This window comes from Callorhinus ursinus, unplaced genomic scaffold (assembly GCF_003265705.2).
Source record: "Callorhinus ursinus isolate GAN/ISIS: 27379988/994484 unplaced genomic scaffold, GSC_fseal_2.0 scaffold27, whole genome shotgun sequence".
NCBI classification, from domain to species: domain Eukaryota; kingdom Metazoa; phylum Chordata; class Mammalia; order Carnivora; family Otariidae; genus Callorhinus; species Callorhinus ursinus.
Window position 1 is genome coordinate 4,528,215 of NW_027397089.1, and position 17,851 is coordinate 4,546,065.

At 38.5% G+C, this 17,851-nt stretch overlaps 1 protein-coding gene and 1 pseudogene across 1 annotated transcript in view; one reads left to right on the top strand and one right to left on the bottom strand.

The window, feature by feature from the left end:
- Window positions 1-17,851, top strand: part of IPO8 (importin 8) — a 71,757-nt gene that overhangs the window by 49,818 nt on the left and 4,088 nt on the right. The window contains exons 21-24 of the mRNA XM_025879751.2: window positions 7,384-7,604; window positions 8,843-9,048; window positions 11,529-11,732; window positions 12,352-12,468. Coding sequence (XP_025735536.1) covers window positions 7,384-7,604; window positions 8,843-9,048; window positions 11,529-11,732; window positions 12,352-12,468 — 748 coding nt within the window. The remainder of the gene's footprint in view (window positions 1-7,383; window positions 7,605-8,842; window positions 9,049-11,528; window positions 11,733-12,351; window positions 12,469-17,851) is intronic.
- On the bottom strand, window positions 3,189-3,298 carry LOC112830232 (U4 spliceosomal RNA; annotated as a pseudogene).

Below are 17,851 nucleotides of genomic sequence, written 5' to 3' on the forward strand. Positions count from 1 at the left end.
TTCATGACCATCTCTTTCCTTGCTTTTCCCATGTGAACTGCTAGTTTAGGGTTCATCTTTTTATTTTAATTAGGAGGAGCCACCAGCCTCCTCTTATTTTCTTACCACCAAATTCTCCATTATTTTTGAGAGTGACCTTCCAGCCTCCTTTTTTTTTTACTGATAAAGTTTTACACGTATTTTCAAAGGCACTGATTTCACAGAAGCCAGATTTGACAGAAGCTAGGTTTGCCGTTTCAAAGAGACAGAAAAGAACCCCAAAGAAGGCTTCAGTGAGTAGTGTTTTAGGTGGTAACAAAGTAAGGAGTACTAAAGCACAGGACTTGAGTGAGAGTAGTGAAGGGTTTAGTTCTATTGATTGACTTTTGGAAAGTTTTGAGCAATAAGATCTAATAATGCAAGAAAGGTATAGAATAAATCCATGCCAAAGAGTTTAGAATCTCTCCTGTAAGCCAGAAGTAGGCAAGCTATGGCCTGTGGGCCAAATCCAGCCAGTAACCTATATGTATGGCCTAGGAATGGAGAATGGTTTTTACATTTTTGAAGGGATGTTTAAAAAAAAAAAAGTATGCAACAGAGACTGGATGTAGCCTACAAAGTTGAAAGTATTACTAAAAAAATTTTTTTTAGGATTTTATTTATTTGAGAGAGTAAGAGAGAGAGAGAGAGACCATGAGCCGGGGGAGGGGCAGAGGGAGAAGTAGGCTCCCCGCTGAGCAGGGAGCCCGGTATGGGACTTGACCCTAGAACCTCAGGATCATGACCCGAGCTGAAGGCAGATGCTTAACCAACTGAGCCACCCAGGCATCCCAGTATTACTAAGAATTTAAAAAAAATTTTATGTATGTATGTATGAATTTATTTATTTTTGAGAGCAAAAGAAGCCATGAGCAGGAGGAGGGGCAGAGGGAGAGAGAGGGAGAGAGAATCTCAGGCAGGCTCCACACCCAGCATGTAGCCTGACACGGAGCTCCATCTCATTACCCAGAGATCATGACCTGAACCAAAGTCAAGAGTTGATTGCTTAACTGACTGAGCTACCAGGTGCCCCAAAGTTGAAAGTATTACTAAATATTGACTAGAAGTTTACCAACCCTTGCAATTGAATGGAGAATCCATTGAGCAGAGAAATGACGTGGTCAAAGATAGGCACTTAGAATGAGAGTCTGCTAGCAGTATCTTTAATCTAAACAGGTCTTCTGCATGCACTGGGCTATGAAGATGAGCGAGGAGGCTATTAGCTAATTGAAGTCTGAGGGTACGGGTTCTACTCTAGGCTGACAGCATTGGGAATAGAAGACTAGAACAAGATTTACAGTGGGGACCATTGCAAACATTGCACAGAAAATTGAAAAACAGGTTGTTAGATGAGGAGGGCAGGAGAAAGCCCAAGAGCACAGGTTTACCCTGGAGAGTTATAAAGATGACTTTTCCCACAAATACAGAAAGTATGGATACCAGTGGACAGGAATACAGTGATATTACTTAAACTGTGACCATCTAATGGTGTTTGTAGGTGTTCATGACAAAAAGTATTCAGATAAGCCTTGGAAATACTGGATAAAACAAAATTCAGTAGGTTTCATTATTGCTTGACTTCTAGTGCCTTTATCTGAAAATGTGTCTAAGAGGGTGTTACTATCTGTATATTCCAAATTAATTTAACTCTGGGATGTTTTTGTTTTCCAAACCCAAGGAACATCTATTAATTGTTGTGAAAGTGCTGTTTGGATAATGCTGATATACAGATGTCTTGAGGTAGCAAGAAGGGGTGTGGAAGCTTAAATCCAGTAGCTTTATCTTCTCAGTAAAATAGGAAGGGTTGTAGAAAGTGGAAAAAGTTGAAATTTCAGTTTGGAGGAGTCTAATATATAATAAAGAGTTGAATAAAAGAATTGCTTTTACTAAAAACAGAACTACTCTATGATCCCCCAGTTGTGCTACTAGTCACACAAAGAATACAAAAATACTAATTCAAAGGGATACATGCACCCCAATGTTTATAGCAGCATTATTTACAATAGCCAAATTATGGAAAGAGCCCAAATGTCCATCAACTGGTGACTGGGTAAAGAAGATACGGTATACATACAGTGAAATATTACTCAGCCATAAAAAAGAATGAAGTCTTGCCATTTGTAGTGACATGGATGGAGCTAGAGAGTATTATGCTAAGCAAAATAAGTCAGAAAGACAAATACAATATGATTTCACTCATATGTGGAATTGAAGAAACAAAACAAGTGAACATGGGGGGCATGTGCCAAATAAAAGAGAGGCAAACCAAGAAACAGACTCTTAACTATAGAGAACAAACTAATGGTTACCAGAGGGGAGGTGGGTGGGGGATGGATTAAATAGTTGATGGGGATTAAGGAGCATACTTGTGATGAGCACTGGATGTTGTATGTAAGTGTTGAATCACTAAATTCTATACCTGAAACTAAAAAAAAAAAAAAGAAAAAGAATAGCTTTTAGTTGGATGGACCCATTTGAAGTTAACAGATAAAAATTTCTGGTGTAATACAGTGGGTTTCTACTCCTAAACTGGGTTGCAGAGGATTGGAAAATTGGTATTCAAGAATTTGTGTCAGAAACTTTGGGTTCCTAGGGAACCTTTAATGTTAGGGAGGTTATAATTATGGTGCACTCTAGTAGAACTAAAGGACTATATTGCTTGGAGTTACATTCCTGTGTATTTCCTGTCACTTGGGAGTTAGGTCTAGAGATTTGGTTAGATTCATTTGTGATTCCTTTGGCAAGAATACTTCATAGATGGTGGTTTATATTTCTGCCAGGAGGCACAGAGTGTCTAGTTGTCTCTCATCTTAGGTTGTTAGTGCTGTCGGTGGTGATTATTCTGTCATTCCTTTTTCGTGTATGAGCTGAAATATTTATACAAAGGTTTTTTTACCTATTACCAGGTTACTCTGGGCAACAGTTTGAGTATGTCTGTTTATTTACCATGATTCAAGATAATAAGTTTGTTTCCTAACATTCTCCCAAGATGACCAATGAGGTATTTTGCTTTTTTTGTTTTTTAAAATATTATCATGAATTTATAAATTCAAGTTTGTTTGATGTGTTTCAGTATATTTCAGGTATACAAAGTTGTTTCAGCTTTGGCCAGTGGGAACTTCTTGAGTTTATCATATGAGTGCTTTTGACCTGATCCTGGTCATGTTTGGTAGTTTGGACTACAAACTACAGACTATTCCTAATAGTCTGGTAGGACTATTAGCAATAATCGCGCCTCGGATAAACCTCGTTGGCTACGATACTGCCACTGTGCAAAGCTTGTCTGGTAGGACTAGATGTTTCAGATTCATCTTGTACATTTCCTGCCCTATGCTGCGAAATGGTATTTTAAGATTACGAGAACAAGAGATATTCATTGTTATTGAGTTGGTCATTATTTCCACAAGAAAGCCAAGCAATACATATTGTATCATTTTAAGATTTGCCTATTGTTAGTACACAGATATTTCCAATTCAAGTTCAGGACTACATCATTTTTACTTAACCTAATTGATCTGAATCTATATCTGCCATACCAAAAATCCTGGTTCTCATCATAATTACTCCCTTGTTTTATCCCACTAATATGAATATACAGTGTCAGAGTAATTATACCAATATTATCACAAACATATGATTACTATTAACCATTTAAGATTTTTTAGTAGCTCTTTTTATCTCCAGGGTATATCCATATGCTAGGGATATATATAGCCAGAATATAGTCAAATCATAAATTTTAAAGTCCTTTAAAATAACCCCTGTTTGTGTGATTCATTTATTTCATTTTATTTTAATTTTTAGGAATGCTTTAAAATTTTTTCTAAATATATAACCTATATGTAATTCTCTAAAGTATAATTTACAAAACAAGGTGTATTCAAGGAAGTCTAGCTTCCATCCCTTTCCCCTCTACCCTTAGTTTATTTCCCCATCTCCCCCACCCCATTTTTCGTTCATCCTTTCATTTTAAAAAGTAAGCAAACAGGTGTATTCATTGTTTCCTCACTTTTTTTTCTTTCCTCACCTTCTTAAACAGTAGCATACTATACATATTTTTTTCCCCATCTTGCTTTCTTCACATAATCATATATCCATCCTGTAGATCACTCCATAGTAGTATATAGAAGTATTCTGCATAATCAGTCCCCAGAATTGATTTTGTTTTAAAAGGGATAATTTTAGTTTTATTCATTTTATTTTTTAAAGATTTTATTTACTTATTTGGCAGAGTGAGACACAGCAAGAGAGGGAACATAAATAAGCAAGGGGAGTGGGAGGGGGAGAAGCAGGCTTCCCACTGAGCAGGGAGCCCGATGTGGGGCTCAATGCGGGGCTCGATCCCAGAACCCTGGGATCATGACCTTGAGCCGAAGGCAGACGCTTAACTGACTGGGCCACCCAGGCACCCCAGTTTCTTTGTATTCTTAATGGCTTTGTGTATAATAGTAAATATTTGTTAAAATGAAACTTTATTATTAAAACATCTCAAGAAGAGCTTTTCAAGCTTAGTTTACATTTTCTTGTGGCTTCATTGATTCACAATAATTAACTGTAGTAACAATTTTTAAAATTTTTAAGTTTTAATTTTAATTCCAATGTGGTTAACTTACAGTGTAATATTAGTTTCAGGTGTACAATATAGTGATTCAGCACTTCCACACATCACCCTGTGCTCATCACAGCAAGTGCACTCCTTCAGCCCATCACCTGTTTCACCCATCCCCCCACCCATCTCCCCTCTGGAGATCAGTTTGTTCTCTATCATTAAGAGTCTATTTCTTGGTTTGCCTCTTTTTTTTCCTTTGCTTGTTTTGTTTCTTAAATTACACATACAAGTGAAATCATATGGTATGTCTTTCTCTGACTTTTTTCACTTAGCATAATATACTCTACCTCCATCCACGTCGTTGCAAATAGCAGGATTTCATTCTTTTTTATAGCTGGATAATATTCTTTTGTATGGTATACCATATCTTCTTTATCCATTCATCTACTGATGGATACTTGGGCTTTATCTATAATTTGGATATTGTAAATAATGCTGCTATAAATATAGGGGTGTATGTATTTCTTTGAATTAGTGTTGTTTTTGTACTTTTGGGGTAAATACCCAGTAGTGCGATTACTGGATCATAGGGTAGTTCTATTTTTAACTTTTTGAGGAACGTACATACTGTTTTCCACAGTGGCTGCACCAATTTGCATTCCCACTAACAGTGCAAGAGAGTTCCCCTTTCTTCCATAGTAATATTTTTTAATATAGCCTGTATCCTACATGTGTTGTGGTACCTGAATGCTCTGTATCAGAATTTGAGAAGAATTCAGTAGGTTTTTTATTTTTTTTTTAAAGATTTTATTTATTTGAAAGAGAGGGAGTGCACAAGCGGAGGGAGAAGCAGACAGGGAGCCCAAAGCAAGGCAGACACTTAACTGACTGAGCCACCCAGGTGCCCCCTCAATATGGTTAATCAAACATCAAATTAGTCATCTCTTTATAAAATCTCAATCTGAAAAGTACTATGTGTAGGAACGCCTGGGTGGCTCAGTTGGTTAAGTGTCTGCTTTAGGCTCGGGTCATGATCCCAGGGTCCTGGGATCGAGTTCCGCATTGGGCTCCTTGCTCAGCAGGGAGCCTGCTTCTCCCTCTGCCTGCTGCCCCCCCCCGCCCCCGCTTGGGCCTTGTCTCTCTCTCTCTCTCTGACAAAATCTTAAAAAAAAAAAAATTACCATGTGTAGTTATGTGTTTTAATTTTATATATCCTCCTAAAGGCGGCTAGTATTCTGCTGATCCTAATATATTTATAGTTTGGACTACAAAAACATTAAATTTAACTCAAATTTCTACACAAAACTTTATTTTTTAGTTTTTCTTTCAAAAATGTTATTTAAATTCAAGTTAGTTCACATATAGTGTGTTATTAGTTTCAGAGGTAGAACTTAGTGATTCATCAGTTGCATGTAATACTCAGTGCTCATTACATCCAGTGCCCTCCTTAATATTCATCACCCAGTTACCCCATCCCTCCACCCACCTCCCCCCCAGCAACCCTCAGACGAAACTTTATTTTTTAATGGACTTTTTAGAGCAGTTATGGTTCACAGAATTGAGCATACAGAGATTTCCCATATCCTCCTGCCCCACACATGCAGTGTTCTGTTAATCAACACCTGCACCAAGGTGGTATAGTGGTTACAGTTGATGTGCCTACACTGAGAATGCATATTTCACAGTTTACTCTAGGGGTCACTCTTTGTTTTTTAATTAACATGTAATATTTGTTTCAGGGGCACACATCTGTGATTCATCAGTCTTACACAATTCACAGCGCTCACCATAGTACATACCCTCCCTAGTGTCCATCACCCATCCACCCCATCTCTCCCACCTAGGGGTTACTCTTGGTGTCATACGTTTTATGAGTTTGGACAGATGAATAATGACATATATCTACCATTCCAGTAACAGAGTGTCTTCACCACCCTCATACTCCTCTGTGCTCTTACTGGTCCTCCAATCCTCCCCTCAAGCCTTGATTTTTAACATTTAATTTTAAAATGAGCTTGTATTAAGACCTCAGAATTTTGTTTTACACAAATCATTTCAGCCCATCCCTTTCAGTGAAAATAACTATTAGGTAATACTTCTAATAAAAGTAGTTCATCAATACTGTAGGATTGGAGTCAGATGCCTTCATTGTGAAGGCCATCATTTTTTCTTCAGTCTTATACTAACAGGAATTTTTTTATTGCGATGTTGACGAGTAGCATGTTACTTTCAGGTGCATAACAATGATTTGATATTTATGTTTTGAAATGATCACAGTAAGTCTAGTTAACATATAGCACCATAGATAAAATTTTTTTACTTGTGATAAGAACTTTTGATATCGACTTAGCAACTGCCAGATATGCAATACAGCATTATTAACTGTGGTCACCACACTGTATATTACATCCTGTGATTGAAATTTTCTTTCTCAGGAGAACTTCTGATTACATCATGATTATTTTCAGTCCCATTCGATTTGATTTAACAAAGAAAAATTCCAACCTAGTCATTTTACCTTAAATGTGGAAGTGGCTGAGTCTACATTTGGATTATTGCCATCATTTGAGTGTGGACTCCTGTGGGACAATCTTCAACTAACTGTAATCTGCACTCAGAAAGGAAGGAGACTTCCTCACACTGCTGCTCTCAGACCTCTTTTTGGCCATTTAATCTCTGGGTTTTATGAGAATATGAATTTATTGAATAACTCTAAAAACAATTTAAGCAAAGGTTTAATTATCATTAAGACTATCGACACTCTCTACCTGGTTTCTATGTATATGGTTGACTCTTTTTTTCATTTCTTCCTCTAGTGCATTCCACTCTTTGTTCAACTTGTTTTGGAGAGATTAACCCGAGGAGTCAAAACTAGTGAGCTCCGTACCATGTGTCTTCAGGTTGCAATTGCTGCCTTGTACTACAACCCTGATTTGCTGCTACATACTTTAGAACAAATTCAATTGCCTCACAACCCTGGACCTATAACTGTACAGTTTATAAATCAGTGGATGAATGATACAGATTGTTTTCTTGGGTATGTGTTTTGGATTTTACGCTACATTTCTCTTTCTGGAAAGTTGACTTTTAAAAGTGTATAATAGCATATAGAAAGATAATTTTTTTAAAGAATATTTAGTGTATTAACATAATATTTACTTTTAGAGAATTAAGAATGTGTTTCAGTAGTATAATCTAGTGGAAAGAATACAGTCTCTGAAAATTAGTTATAGCCTATCCCTACTTGTTTTTGACTTATGTGCTAGCATTATATCTTGAGGCTACAAGAATTAAGTGTCGATCTGATTCCATGACTATTAAGTGTCTATAGGCAAAAACATTCTAAATGGGGTCAGGTTTCTAAGGAAAATGCCAGTTTGGTAAAGATGTCTTGCCCCAGGATATTGAACCCTGCAGATCTCAGGGGAGCTTGTTCTCAAATATGAGGTCAGAAAGAAGGATTGTTTGTTGTAGCCCAGGTGCTGCCCCAGTGGGAGAGGGTGTCTTTATGTGAAGTACTCTCCTAGTTTTCAAACTTAGGAAAAGTGAGATGCCAAGTAGTAGGTACATGCCCTCCTCCAGTTACTGAACACCTATTCGTGACTATTATGCTAAAATTTCAACTCTGACGATGGCTTACTGGGAGTGTTATACCAAATATAGTAGTCTTGCCATTCTTAATATTTTTAAACCACTTAGAAGAAACAGAAAAATGTATATAATGTATACTGGTCAAACTTTTTTCCTTCAGAATCAGATTTTTCTTATCCTATGTTAAAGCAGAGAACATTTAATGGATTTACTTAGAGCCATCAAGTTCACCTTATTATATGCTGAGTTTCTGAATAGCTTTTGGCACCTGTGGTTAGTGTACACTGTATGTGTTAAGAAACCTTGTAGACCAATCTAATGCAGAAGACAGAGTCTAAATTTTTCCTTTTTCCCGTTAGTTAGGAATTTCATGCTGTCAAATACAGGTGTTCTTGCTTTAATAGAACTTGTATGCCAAGGTCCAGATATAGCATTCATATCATAAATTGATATTATATCAAGATTCACCATATTAATTACAGACTTCTGTAGCTCTTTGATGATAATTGGTTTTTACAAAATTTGATTTATGTAGGATTTCATATGGTACAAAACGGGGGCTAGGATACCTCTGTATAATTCTATTGAATGAACCCTAAAATATTACCTTGGCCATTTTTTCTTGTAGTTTCTTCAATTATCCTCATTTCTCATGAGCACATTTTTTTTCTTTGTAATTTGTAGGCATCATGACCGGAAGATGTGTATAATAGGACTGAGTATCCTTTTGGAACTGCAAAATCGACCTCCTGCAGTAGATGCTGTAGTGGGACAGATTGTACCCTCAATTCTTTTCCTTTTCCTTGGCTTGAAGCAGGTCTGTGCTACCAGGCAACTGGTAAACCGCGAAGATCGCTCAAAAGTGGAGAAGGCTGATATGGAAGAAAACGGTAAAGTCTTCTAATTGCAATGAGTGCTAGAATTGATTTTGATTTGAGCATGCATTTTTTTTAAATTTTAGTCTATTTGGAGTCATTAAACAGTTACATTTGGCTTGTTGCACATTTAACAAATATTTTGGGGTGGGTTTACAGGGTTTAGATTTGTTCACTTTCTGACATTTAAGTAATTATTGAACTTAATGAATGTTGTTACGCCCTGGGAAATACAAATGCATTTATAACAGAATCAGATGGTTTTGATAATAAGTTAGCAACCAGTTATTTCATTTTCTTGTTTGTGCCGACAGTGTCAGTGAAGTCAGCAGCATGAATTAAATGAGCCATTAGTTAAGAGCAGAAGTGACAGCATAGCAGATTAATAGAGAGTGCCTGATATGTTTGTTTTTTAATGGTTCTTAATCAAACTATATTTGGGAGATACTTATGGTTTATGTATTAATAAATTTAGAATAAAGTATACAAATGAAGGTTATTTGCTTAATTGAGAGTCAGAATAAGTTTGTTAGAGTCAAGGATATTAGATCTTTATTTAATGATACTGCAGAAAACTACTTACTTGGGTCCAGGAAATAACATTATCCAACACCAAATGGAGTTTTTCCTCTTTTGGTTAAAAACAGACATTTCTTTAAATGAGAAAAATCAGAACTTATGGAAAACATACATCTTTATTTTTGATGCTAAATTCTATGATTTTGGTGACTGTAGATTTAAAATATTTTACATTTAATTGGCATCATCCTGGTTTGTTCATGTACAAGGAATGGTACCAGTCCCTAACCCCTAAAACTGCGCACATCTTCTGATCTGATTTTTCTTTCTCTCAAAATAAAATTTAAAAGAGAGAGAGCATGTGCACGTGTGCTGAGGGGAGGGGCAGAGGCAGAGGGAAAATCCTAAGCAGGCTCCTTGCCCAGCTTGGAGCCTGATGTGGGGCTCAGTCTCTCAACCCTGAGATCATGACCTGAACTGAAATCGAGAGTCAGACACTTAGCCAACTGAGCCACCCAAGCACCTCTATTTTGTTTTTCTGAATACCACGTAGAACTTTTGCAGTAATGCTTCTTTATTAGAAGGGTTTTGTTTTTTGCTAAGTGTAGGTCAACAATTACAGAATTCCTTTTTTCAGAGTGTTATGTTCTCTAATTTTTTGTTTTGTAAACTGTTGGTTTATAACTAATATGACTTGAGAAAAACTTTCCTAGTACTTTCCCAGATTTTCCTGTTGAATTTCCACTGAAGTATAGAATGATTAATTAGGAAAGGAATTTCTTGCTCTTTGTAATTATACCTTTGCCATTTATACACACACACACAATGATCAAAACTAGGGTTTCTTGCCTTACCCCTAAAACTGCTTCACAGTTTAATTCAGGTGCTTCAGTGTGGTATGTTTATAGAACTATTATTTTTGGAGTAATATTGCCCAGTTTGGGTTTACTCTAGCTCTTTCCCTTTTAGGTTGATTTTGTTCTGCATTTACTGTCTTCTGGTTATTTACAGTATTGGGCTAACTGCTTAAAACAGATTGTCACTGAAAATAAAATAATCCATGATGATATACAATTCAGCTCTCAACTTTTCACCCCACATGTAGCTAATTTTTCTTTCTGTATTTTTCTGTTTCTCTTAGCAGGGATGATCTCATTTGAGCACTTCTAAGCAGTTCATAATCAATTTAGGTGACTGTTAAGAGACCATAACATTCTTGGGGTGCCTGGGTGGCTCAGTCGTTAAGCGTCTGTCTTCGGCACAGGTCATGGTCCCAGGGTCCTGGGATCGAGCCCCGCATCGGGCTCCCTGCTCAGCGGGAAGCCTGCTTCTCCCTCTCCACTCCCCCTGCTTGTGTTCCCTCTCTAGCTGTGTCTCTCTCTGTCAAATAAAATCTTAAAAAAAATAAGACCAGATTTTCAGTGGGAGGTCATATTTATTTATTTAAGATTATTTATTTATTTATTTGAGAGGGAGAGAGAATGAGAGATAGAGAGCATGAGAGGGAAGAGGGTCAGAGGGAGAAGCAGACTCCCTGCTGAGAGGGAGCCCGATGTGGGACTCGATTCCCAGGACCCCAGGATCATGACCTGAGCCGAAGGCAGTCGCTTAACCAACTGAGCCACCCAGGCGCCCGGTCATTGTTATTTAAAACACATGCACTGACCATACACTTGTCTTTTTTTTTTTTTTTTTTTGACAGAAAAGTCAATTTGGGACTTTGATTAAATAGCATTTTTGTATTAAAGAGTATGAGGCAGCCATAGCAAAACAGTAGTAATGTCCAGCAGACTTTAGATTTAGGGATACTTGGAAATTGTTTTTAGTGAGGAGGATAAAGTCATTTTCAATTTAGCAAACTACGGTAAAGGTTTATTTTTAGCATTTCATGTAAAAATAGGTGGTAACTTTCCCATTTCCAGAATGTTTTGTCCTTTTGTGTTTTCATTCCTCTTAAATAATTAATGGGTTCACAGAGGAGATTTCAAGTGATGAAGAGGAGACAAACGTAACCGCTCAAGCGGTGCAGTCCAATAACGGAAGAGCGGAGGCAGAGGAGGAGGAGGAGGACGACTGGGATGAAGAAGTGTTGGAGGAGACTGCCCTTGAGGGATTCAGCACTCCGCTTGACCTTGACAGCAGTGTGGATGAATATCAGTTTTTTACACAAGCTCTGCTAAGTATGTCTTTACTCCCTAACCCTTCAGATATTTTCTCTAAAGTCTACCTTAATTTCCTTTGGTTAGAAGTTGTTTTGGGATCTGCCCAAAATTGGTTTAGATGTTAAATTTGGTTTTAGTTGTGTTGAGTTTGTGGTAAGCTGTCCACATGGAAAAACCTGGGAGGCTCGAGGGCTGGTTTTGCCTAAAGCACCAATTTGAGTTCTTGGTGGGGGAGCGGTATTGAAGCTGCAGGTACTCTGAGAAGCTGGAGGAAAATGGCAGCACCTGAGTAGAGGTGTGTGCCAAGATCTGGAGTTTAGGGAGCATAGTTAGTAAACCCTCAGGAGGAAGAGAATGGCGAAGGAGGCAGAGACCTGGGCAAAGCAGAGATTGGCAGTGTGTTAACCATCCTCTGATCGTCCCACGTGGTTGGATACAGAGTGCGTATTTTTGTTTCGTAAACTGGGGGTTTACAAAAATAGTCCTTTGCCGGAGTAAGTTTTACCACCTTGTGTTTGTGATGGTGTTGTACTCTCTTACTGTCTGCAGTCAGCTCATCGTACTTTTATTATCATGGCACTAGACTCTCTTTCTTCTTCTACACCCGCCTCCCCCGCCCCACCCTCCCGTGCAACAGCTGTGCAGAATCGGGATGCTGCCTGGTACCAGCTCCTCATGGCACCGCTCAGTGAGGACCAGAGGAGGGCGCTGCAGGAGGTGTACACCCTGGCAGAGCACCGGAGGACAGTGGCAGGTCAGCTCACCAGATCTCCACCCTGGAGTGCACATGTCCGTGTGCCAATAGTCAGCCTTATTCATGTGTTTTGTGGCACCTGAAGGCTGTTTTAAAAATTGTTACAGGCCAACCTTTCAGGATAATAATGAATTATTATTGTATGATTTTTAAAAAATTTTCTTTTTAATCACTTGTGCTATCTTAGCTCTGCAAAATCCTGTGCATTAGTATGTGTCTTTTAGTGGTGGTGTTATTCATGAGTACTTACCCTATATTTTAGAGCCCAAGTTAAGACATAAAGGTGGGGATGCATCTTGCTGAGGGAGAGTTAGTCAGTTGGATCACCCATCTAAACATGTTAACCCCAGATAGACTGAAGGTACTTCATGAGTTCTTGCAAGGAGCTTGTCTTCCTGGAAATGAAACACTCTTCATTTCTTTTTGCTGGGCTTTACATGTTGGTGATTCTTGTTGATTTTCAGTTTTTTGACCTGGAGAAATTATTTTATTATTGTAGTCACTCCTAGAAAACCGGTGGAAAAGATTTTGTACTTACAAAAATATTTTAGTGGAAAACATCGTGGAACAGGCCCCTGGGACTTAGAGCCTAAGTTCTGCATGGACTTCAGCCCTGCATAGTCTGTGTCAGTCCCTGATAGAATTCTGGGCACACTTCCAACAGTAGACTATGGAACTATTAAAACACAACTTTGAGACTTGTTTTCATTTTGCTTATTTTTACTGGAAGTTGAGATAGGGGAGGTAAAGTCTTTTTAGCAGTTTTTCTGTGGATAGCAAACATAAAGGTTAATGCTCAGGGACTTCGGTGGGGGGGAGATGACAGAGCAGGAGGACCCTACACTCACCTCATCTCACAGATACAACTAGATAACCCTCACATCAGGGTAAATAACCCAGAGAATGGCTCGAAGACTGGCAGAACAGACTCCACAACAAAATGTAGAGAGGAGTCCACATCAAAGAGGATAGGAAGGGCAGAGATGCAGTGGGGAGCAAAACGGACCATGGGTCTGCCCACTGGTGGGAGGGGCCTGCAGGCATGGAGAGGGGAGAGGGACGTGCTCTCATACTGTGAGCCTGCGTGCAGATTTGGCTTTGAAAACCAGAGGGGCTGAATTTCATGAGTTCTTACAACCAGTGTGGCTTACAGCCTAGAACTTTAAAAAAGCAGGTTCAGTTCCGGGAGAGCCTTGAGGGCTATAGAAAACTGAGTTCCCACCCCCACCGCCCAACAAACAGCCTACAGACATAGAGCATAGTGGCAGCACTTTGAAAAAGGCCTGGGGCTTACAGGAGGGAGATTTATTTACTAATCTCAAAGTATGTCCCAGAGGGATAGAGATTACTGGAAGACTCCACCAGGAACAAAGTTGCTGGTGGGTGCCATTCCCCTTCCTCACTCTCCCTCCGCCGCCCTCCAGCATAAACACTCACATACCTGCAGGAGCCAGCCTAGAGCTGGCATTCACTACCTAGTTTGCTTACATTATGCACCCAGCCTTTTCAGCGGGGCCTGCCTCAGGCCTGGTGCTGTGGGTCCCCTTCCCCAGAAGACTAGTGCAAACCTTGCCAACACTGTGTCTCTCCACTGTGCACGCTGTGGGGTCTCAGTTGCAGTAGTGGTGGCCAGTCTTATTAAAACTGTGCACCCTGCCTGTGTGTGCCTTGTGGATTGGCCTGGTCTCAGAGACGGGGACACATCTCCTCTGGCAGAGTTTTAACCTTGTTAAAACTGCATGCTCCACCCATTACTTTCAAAACAAGATATGTAGCTGAATTTCCTAACAGAAACAAACACAGAAAGTTAGACAAAATGAGGAGACCAGAGGAATGTGTCCCAAATAAAAGAGCAGGACAAAACAATAGACAAAAGACACCCTAAGCATAACAGAGGTAAGTAATATGCCTGATAGAGAATTTAAAGTAACCACCATACAGATACTTACTGGACTTGAGAAAACAGTGGAACATTTCAGTGAGATCTTTAACAAAGAGAAAACATTGAAAACCAACAGAGATGAAGAACATGATAATTGAAATTAAAAATACCCTAAATGGAACAAATAGACTAGGGGAAGCAGAACAGATTAGCAACCTGGAGGACAGAGTGATGGAAAGTAATCAAGTTGAGCAGGTGAGGGGAAAACAAATTCTGTAAAATGAAAACTTAGGGAACTCAGTGTCCCCCTCAGGCATAATAACATTTGCTTATAGGGATCCCAGGAAAAGGAGAGAGAAAAGGAGGCAGAAAATTTATTTGAAGAAATAATAGCTGGAAAGTTCCTTAATTTGGAGAAGGAAGTAGAAATCCAGATCCAGGAGGTACAGACATCCCCAAACAAAATCAACCAAAGAAGGTCCATTCCAAGACACATAATAATTACAATGGCAGAGGTGCCTGGGTGGCTGAGTCGTTAACCGTCGTCTGCCTTCGGCTCAGGTCATGGTCCCAGGGTCCTGGGATCGAGCCCCACATCGGGCTCCCTGCTCAGCGGGAAGCCTGCTTCTCCCTCTCCCTCTGCCCCTGCTTGTGTTCCCTCTCTCGCTGTGTCTCTCTCTGTCAAATAAATAAAATCTTAAAAAAAAAAAAAAAATTACAGTGGCAAAAAGTGGTGATAGAGAATTTTAAAAGCAGCAAGAGAAAAGAACAAAGTTATGTACAAGGCTACCAGTGGATTTTTCAGCAGAAACTTTGCAGGCCAGACATATTCAAATGCCTGAATGAAAATATCTGCAACCAAAAATACTCTATCTGGTAAGGCTACTATTCAGAATAGAAGGAGAGATAAAGTGTTTTCCAGACAAAAGTTAAAAGAATTCATGAACACTAAACCAGCACTACAAGAAATGTTAGTGGAAAACAAAAACCATGAATAATCAAAGTAGGAAGCACAAAAGAAATGAAAATAAGCATATCTGTAAAAACCAGTCAAGGGACTCACAAAGTAAAAGGAAATGAAGTATGACACCATAGACCTAAAATATGGGAGTTGGGGGGGAGGGACAAGTGTAAAGAGTAGGTTCAAACTTAGGTGACCATCAGCTTAATAAAGACTGTTATATGGGACGCCTGGGCAGCTCAGTCGTTAAGTGTCTGCCTTCGGCTTGGGTCATGATCCCAGGGTCCTGGGATCGAGCTCTGCATCGGGCTCCCTGCTTGGCGGGAAGCCTGCTTCTCCCTCTCCCACTCCCCCTGTTTGTGTTCCTGCTCTAGCTATCTTTCTCTCTCTGTCAAATAAATAAATCTTAAAAAAAAAAAAATCCTTAAAAAAAGACTGCTATATGCAGAATATATTGTATACAAACCTAATGGTAACCACAAATTAAAAACCAGTCTCGATATACCAAAAATAAAGACAAAAGAATCCAAGTAGATCACTAAAGAAAGCCAACTTATGGGGAGAGGAGAGCAAGGGAAGAAAGGAATGGAGAAGAACCTCAAAAACAACCAAAACCAAGTAACAAAATGGCAGTAAAAACATACCTATAAATAACTACTATGAATGTAAATGGACTAAATTCTCCAGTCAAAAGACAAAGGGTGATGGAATGGATAAACAAGACCCATATATATGCTGTGTAGAAGAGATTCATTTCAGACCTAAAGACACATGGAGACTGAAAGTGAAGGAATGGAAAAACAATTATGAAAAGAAGGGGAGGGTAGCAATACTTAATATTGGACAAAATAGACCTTAAAAAAACATTGTTACAAGAGACAAAGAAGGACCTACCTAATCATAAAGGGAACAATCTAATAAGAGGATATAACAATTTTAAATGTTTATGACCTGCCATGGGAACTCCCAAATATATAAAGCAGCTATTAACGAACAAAGAAAGAAATCGATAGGAATACAATAGGGGACTTTAACACCCCACTTACATCAATGGGTAGATCAAAAGAAAATCAAGAAGGAAAGAGTGGCTTTAAAGGACACATTGGATCAGATGGATCTAACAGATATATTTCAGAACATTCCATCCTAAAACAGCAGTGTGCACATGGAACATTCTCCATAATACATCACATGTTAGGCCACAAAGCAAGTCTCAACAAATTCAAAAAAGATATACCATGCATCTTTTCTGAACATAACACTATGAAAGTAGAAATCAACCGCAAGAAAAAAACCTGGAAAGAACACAAATACATGGAGATTAAATAACATGCTAGTAAACAATGAATGATTTCTTGGTTGACCCAAAGAAGAAATAAAAAAAGATACATGTAAACAAAAGAAAATGGAAACACAATGGTCCAAGATTCTTGGGAGCAACAAAAGCCATTCTAAGAAGGAAGTTTATAGCAGCAACACAGGCCTACCTCAAGAATCAAGAAAAATCTTAAACAACCTAACTTACACCTGAGGGAGCAAGAAAAAGAACAAACAAATCCCCAAACCAGGAAAATGAAGGAAATAATGATTAGAGCAGAAATGAATGATATAGAAACTAAAATATAGAACAGATCAATGAAATCAGGAGCTGGTTCTTTGAAAAGATCAACAAAATTGACAAACCTTTAGCCAGATTCATAGAGGACTCAAACAAAATCATAAATGGAAGAAGAGTAATAACAACCAAAACCACAGAAATACAAAGGATTGTGAGAGAATGGTATAAAAAATTATATGCCATCAAATTGGATAACCTAGAAGAAATGGATAAATCCCTAGAAACATATAATCTCCCCAAACTGAACCAGCAAGAAATAGAATATTTGAACAGACTAATTATCAACAGTGAAATTGAATCAGTAATCAAAACACTCCCAACAAACAGTCCAGGACCAGATGGCTTCACAGGTGAATTTTAACCAAACATTTAAAGGAGAGTTAATACCTGTTCTTAAACTTTTCCAAAAAATAGAAGAGGAAGAAAATTTCCAAATTCATTCTATGAGGCCAACATAACTGTGATACCAAAATGAAATAAAGGTACCACAAAAAAGAACTACAAGGCCAATATCTCTGATGAACATAGATGCAAAAATCATCAACAAAGTGTTATTAGCACATTAAATCTAACAATACGTTAAAAAAATCATTTAGCACAATCAAGTGGGATTTATTCCCACGACGCAAGAGTGGTTCAGTATTCACAAATCAATCAGTGGCATACATTACATCAGTAAGAGAAAGGATAAAAACCATACGACCATTTCATTAGATGCAGAAAAAGCATTTGACAAAGTACAGCATCCATTCATAATAATAACCCTCAACAAAGTTGCAGATGGAACAGAGCTCAACATAATAAAAACTCTGTATGAAAAATCCACAGCTAACATCATACTCAATGGTGAAAAAGTGAGAGCTTTTCCCATAAGGTCAAGAACAAGACAAGGATGTCCACTCTCACCACTTTTATTCAACAT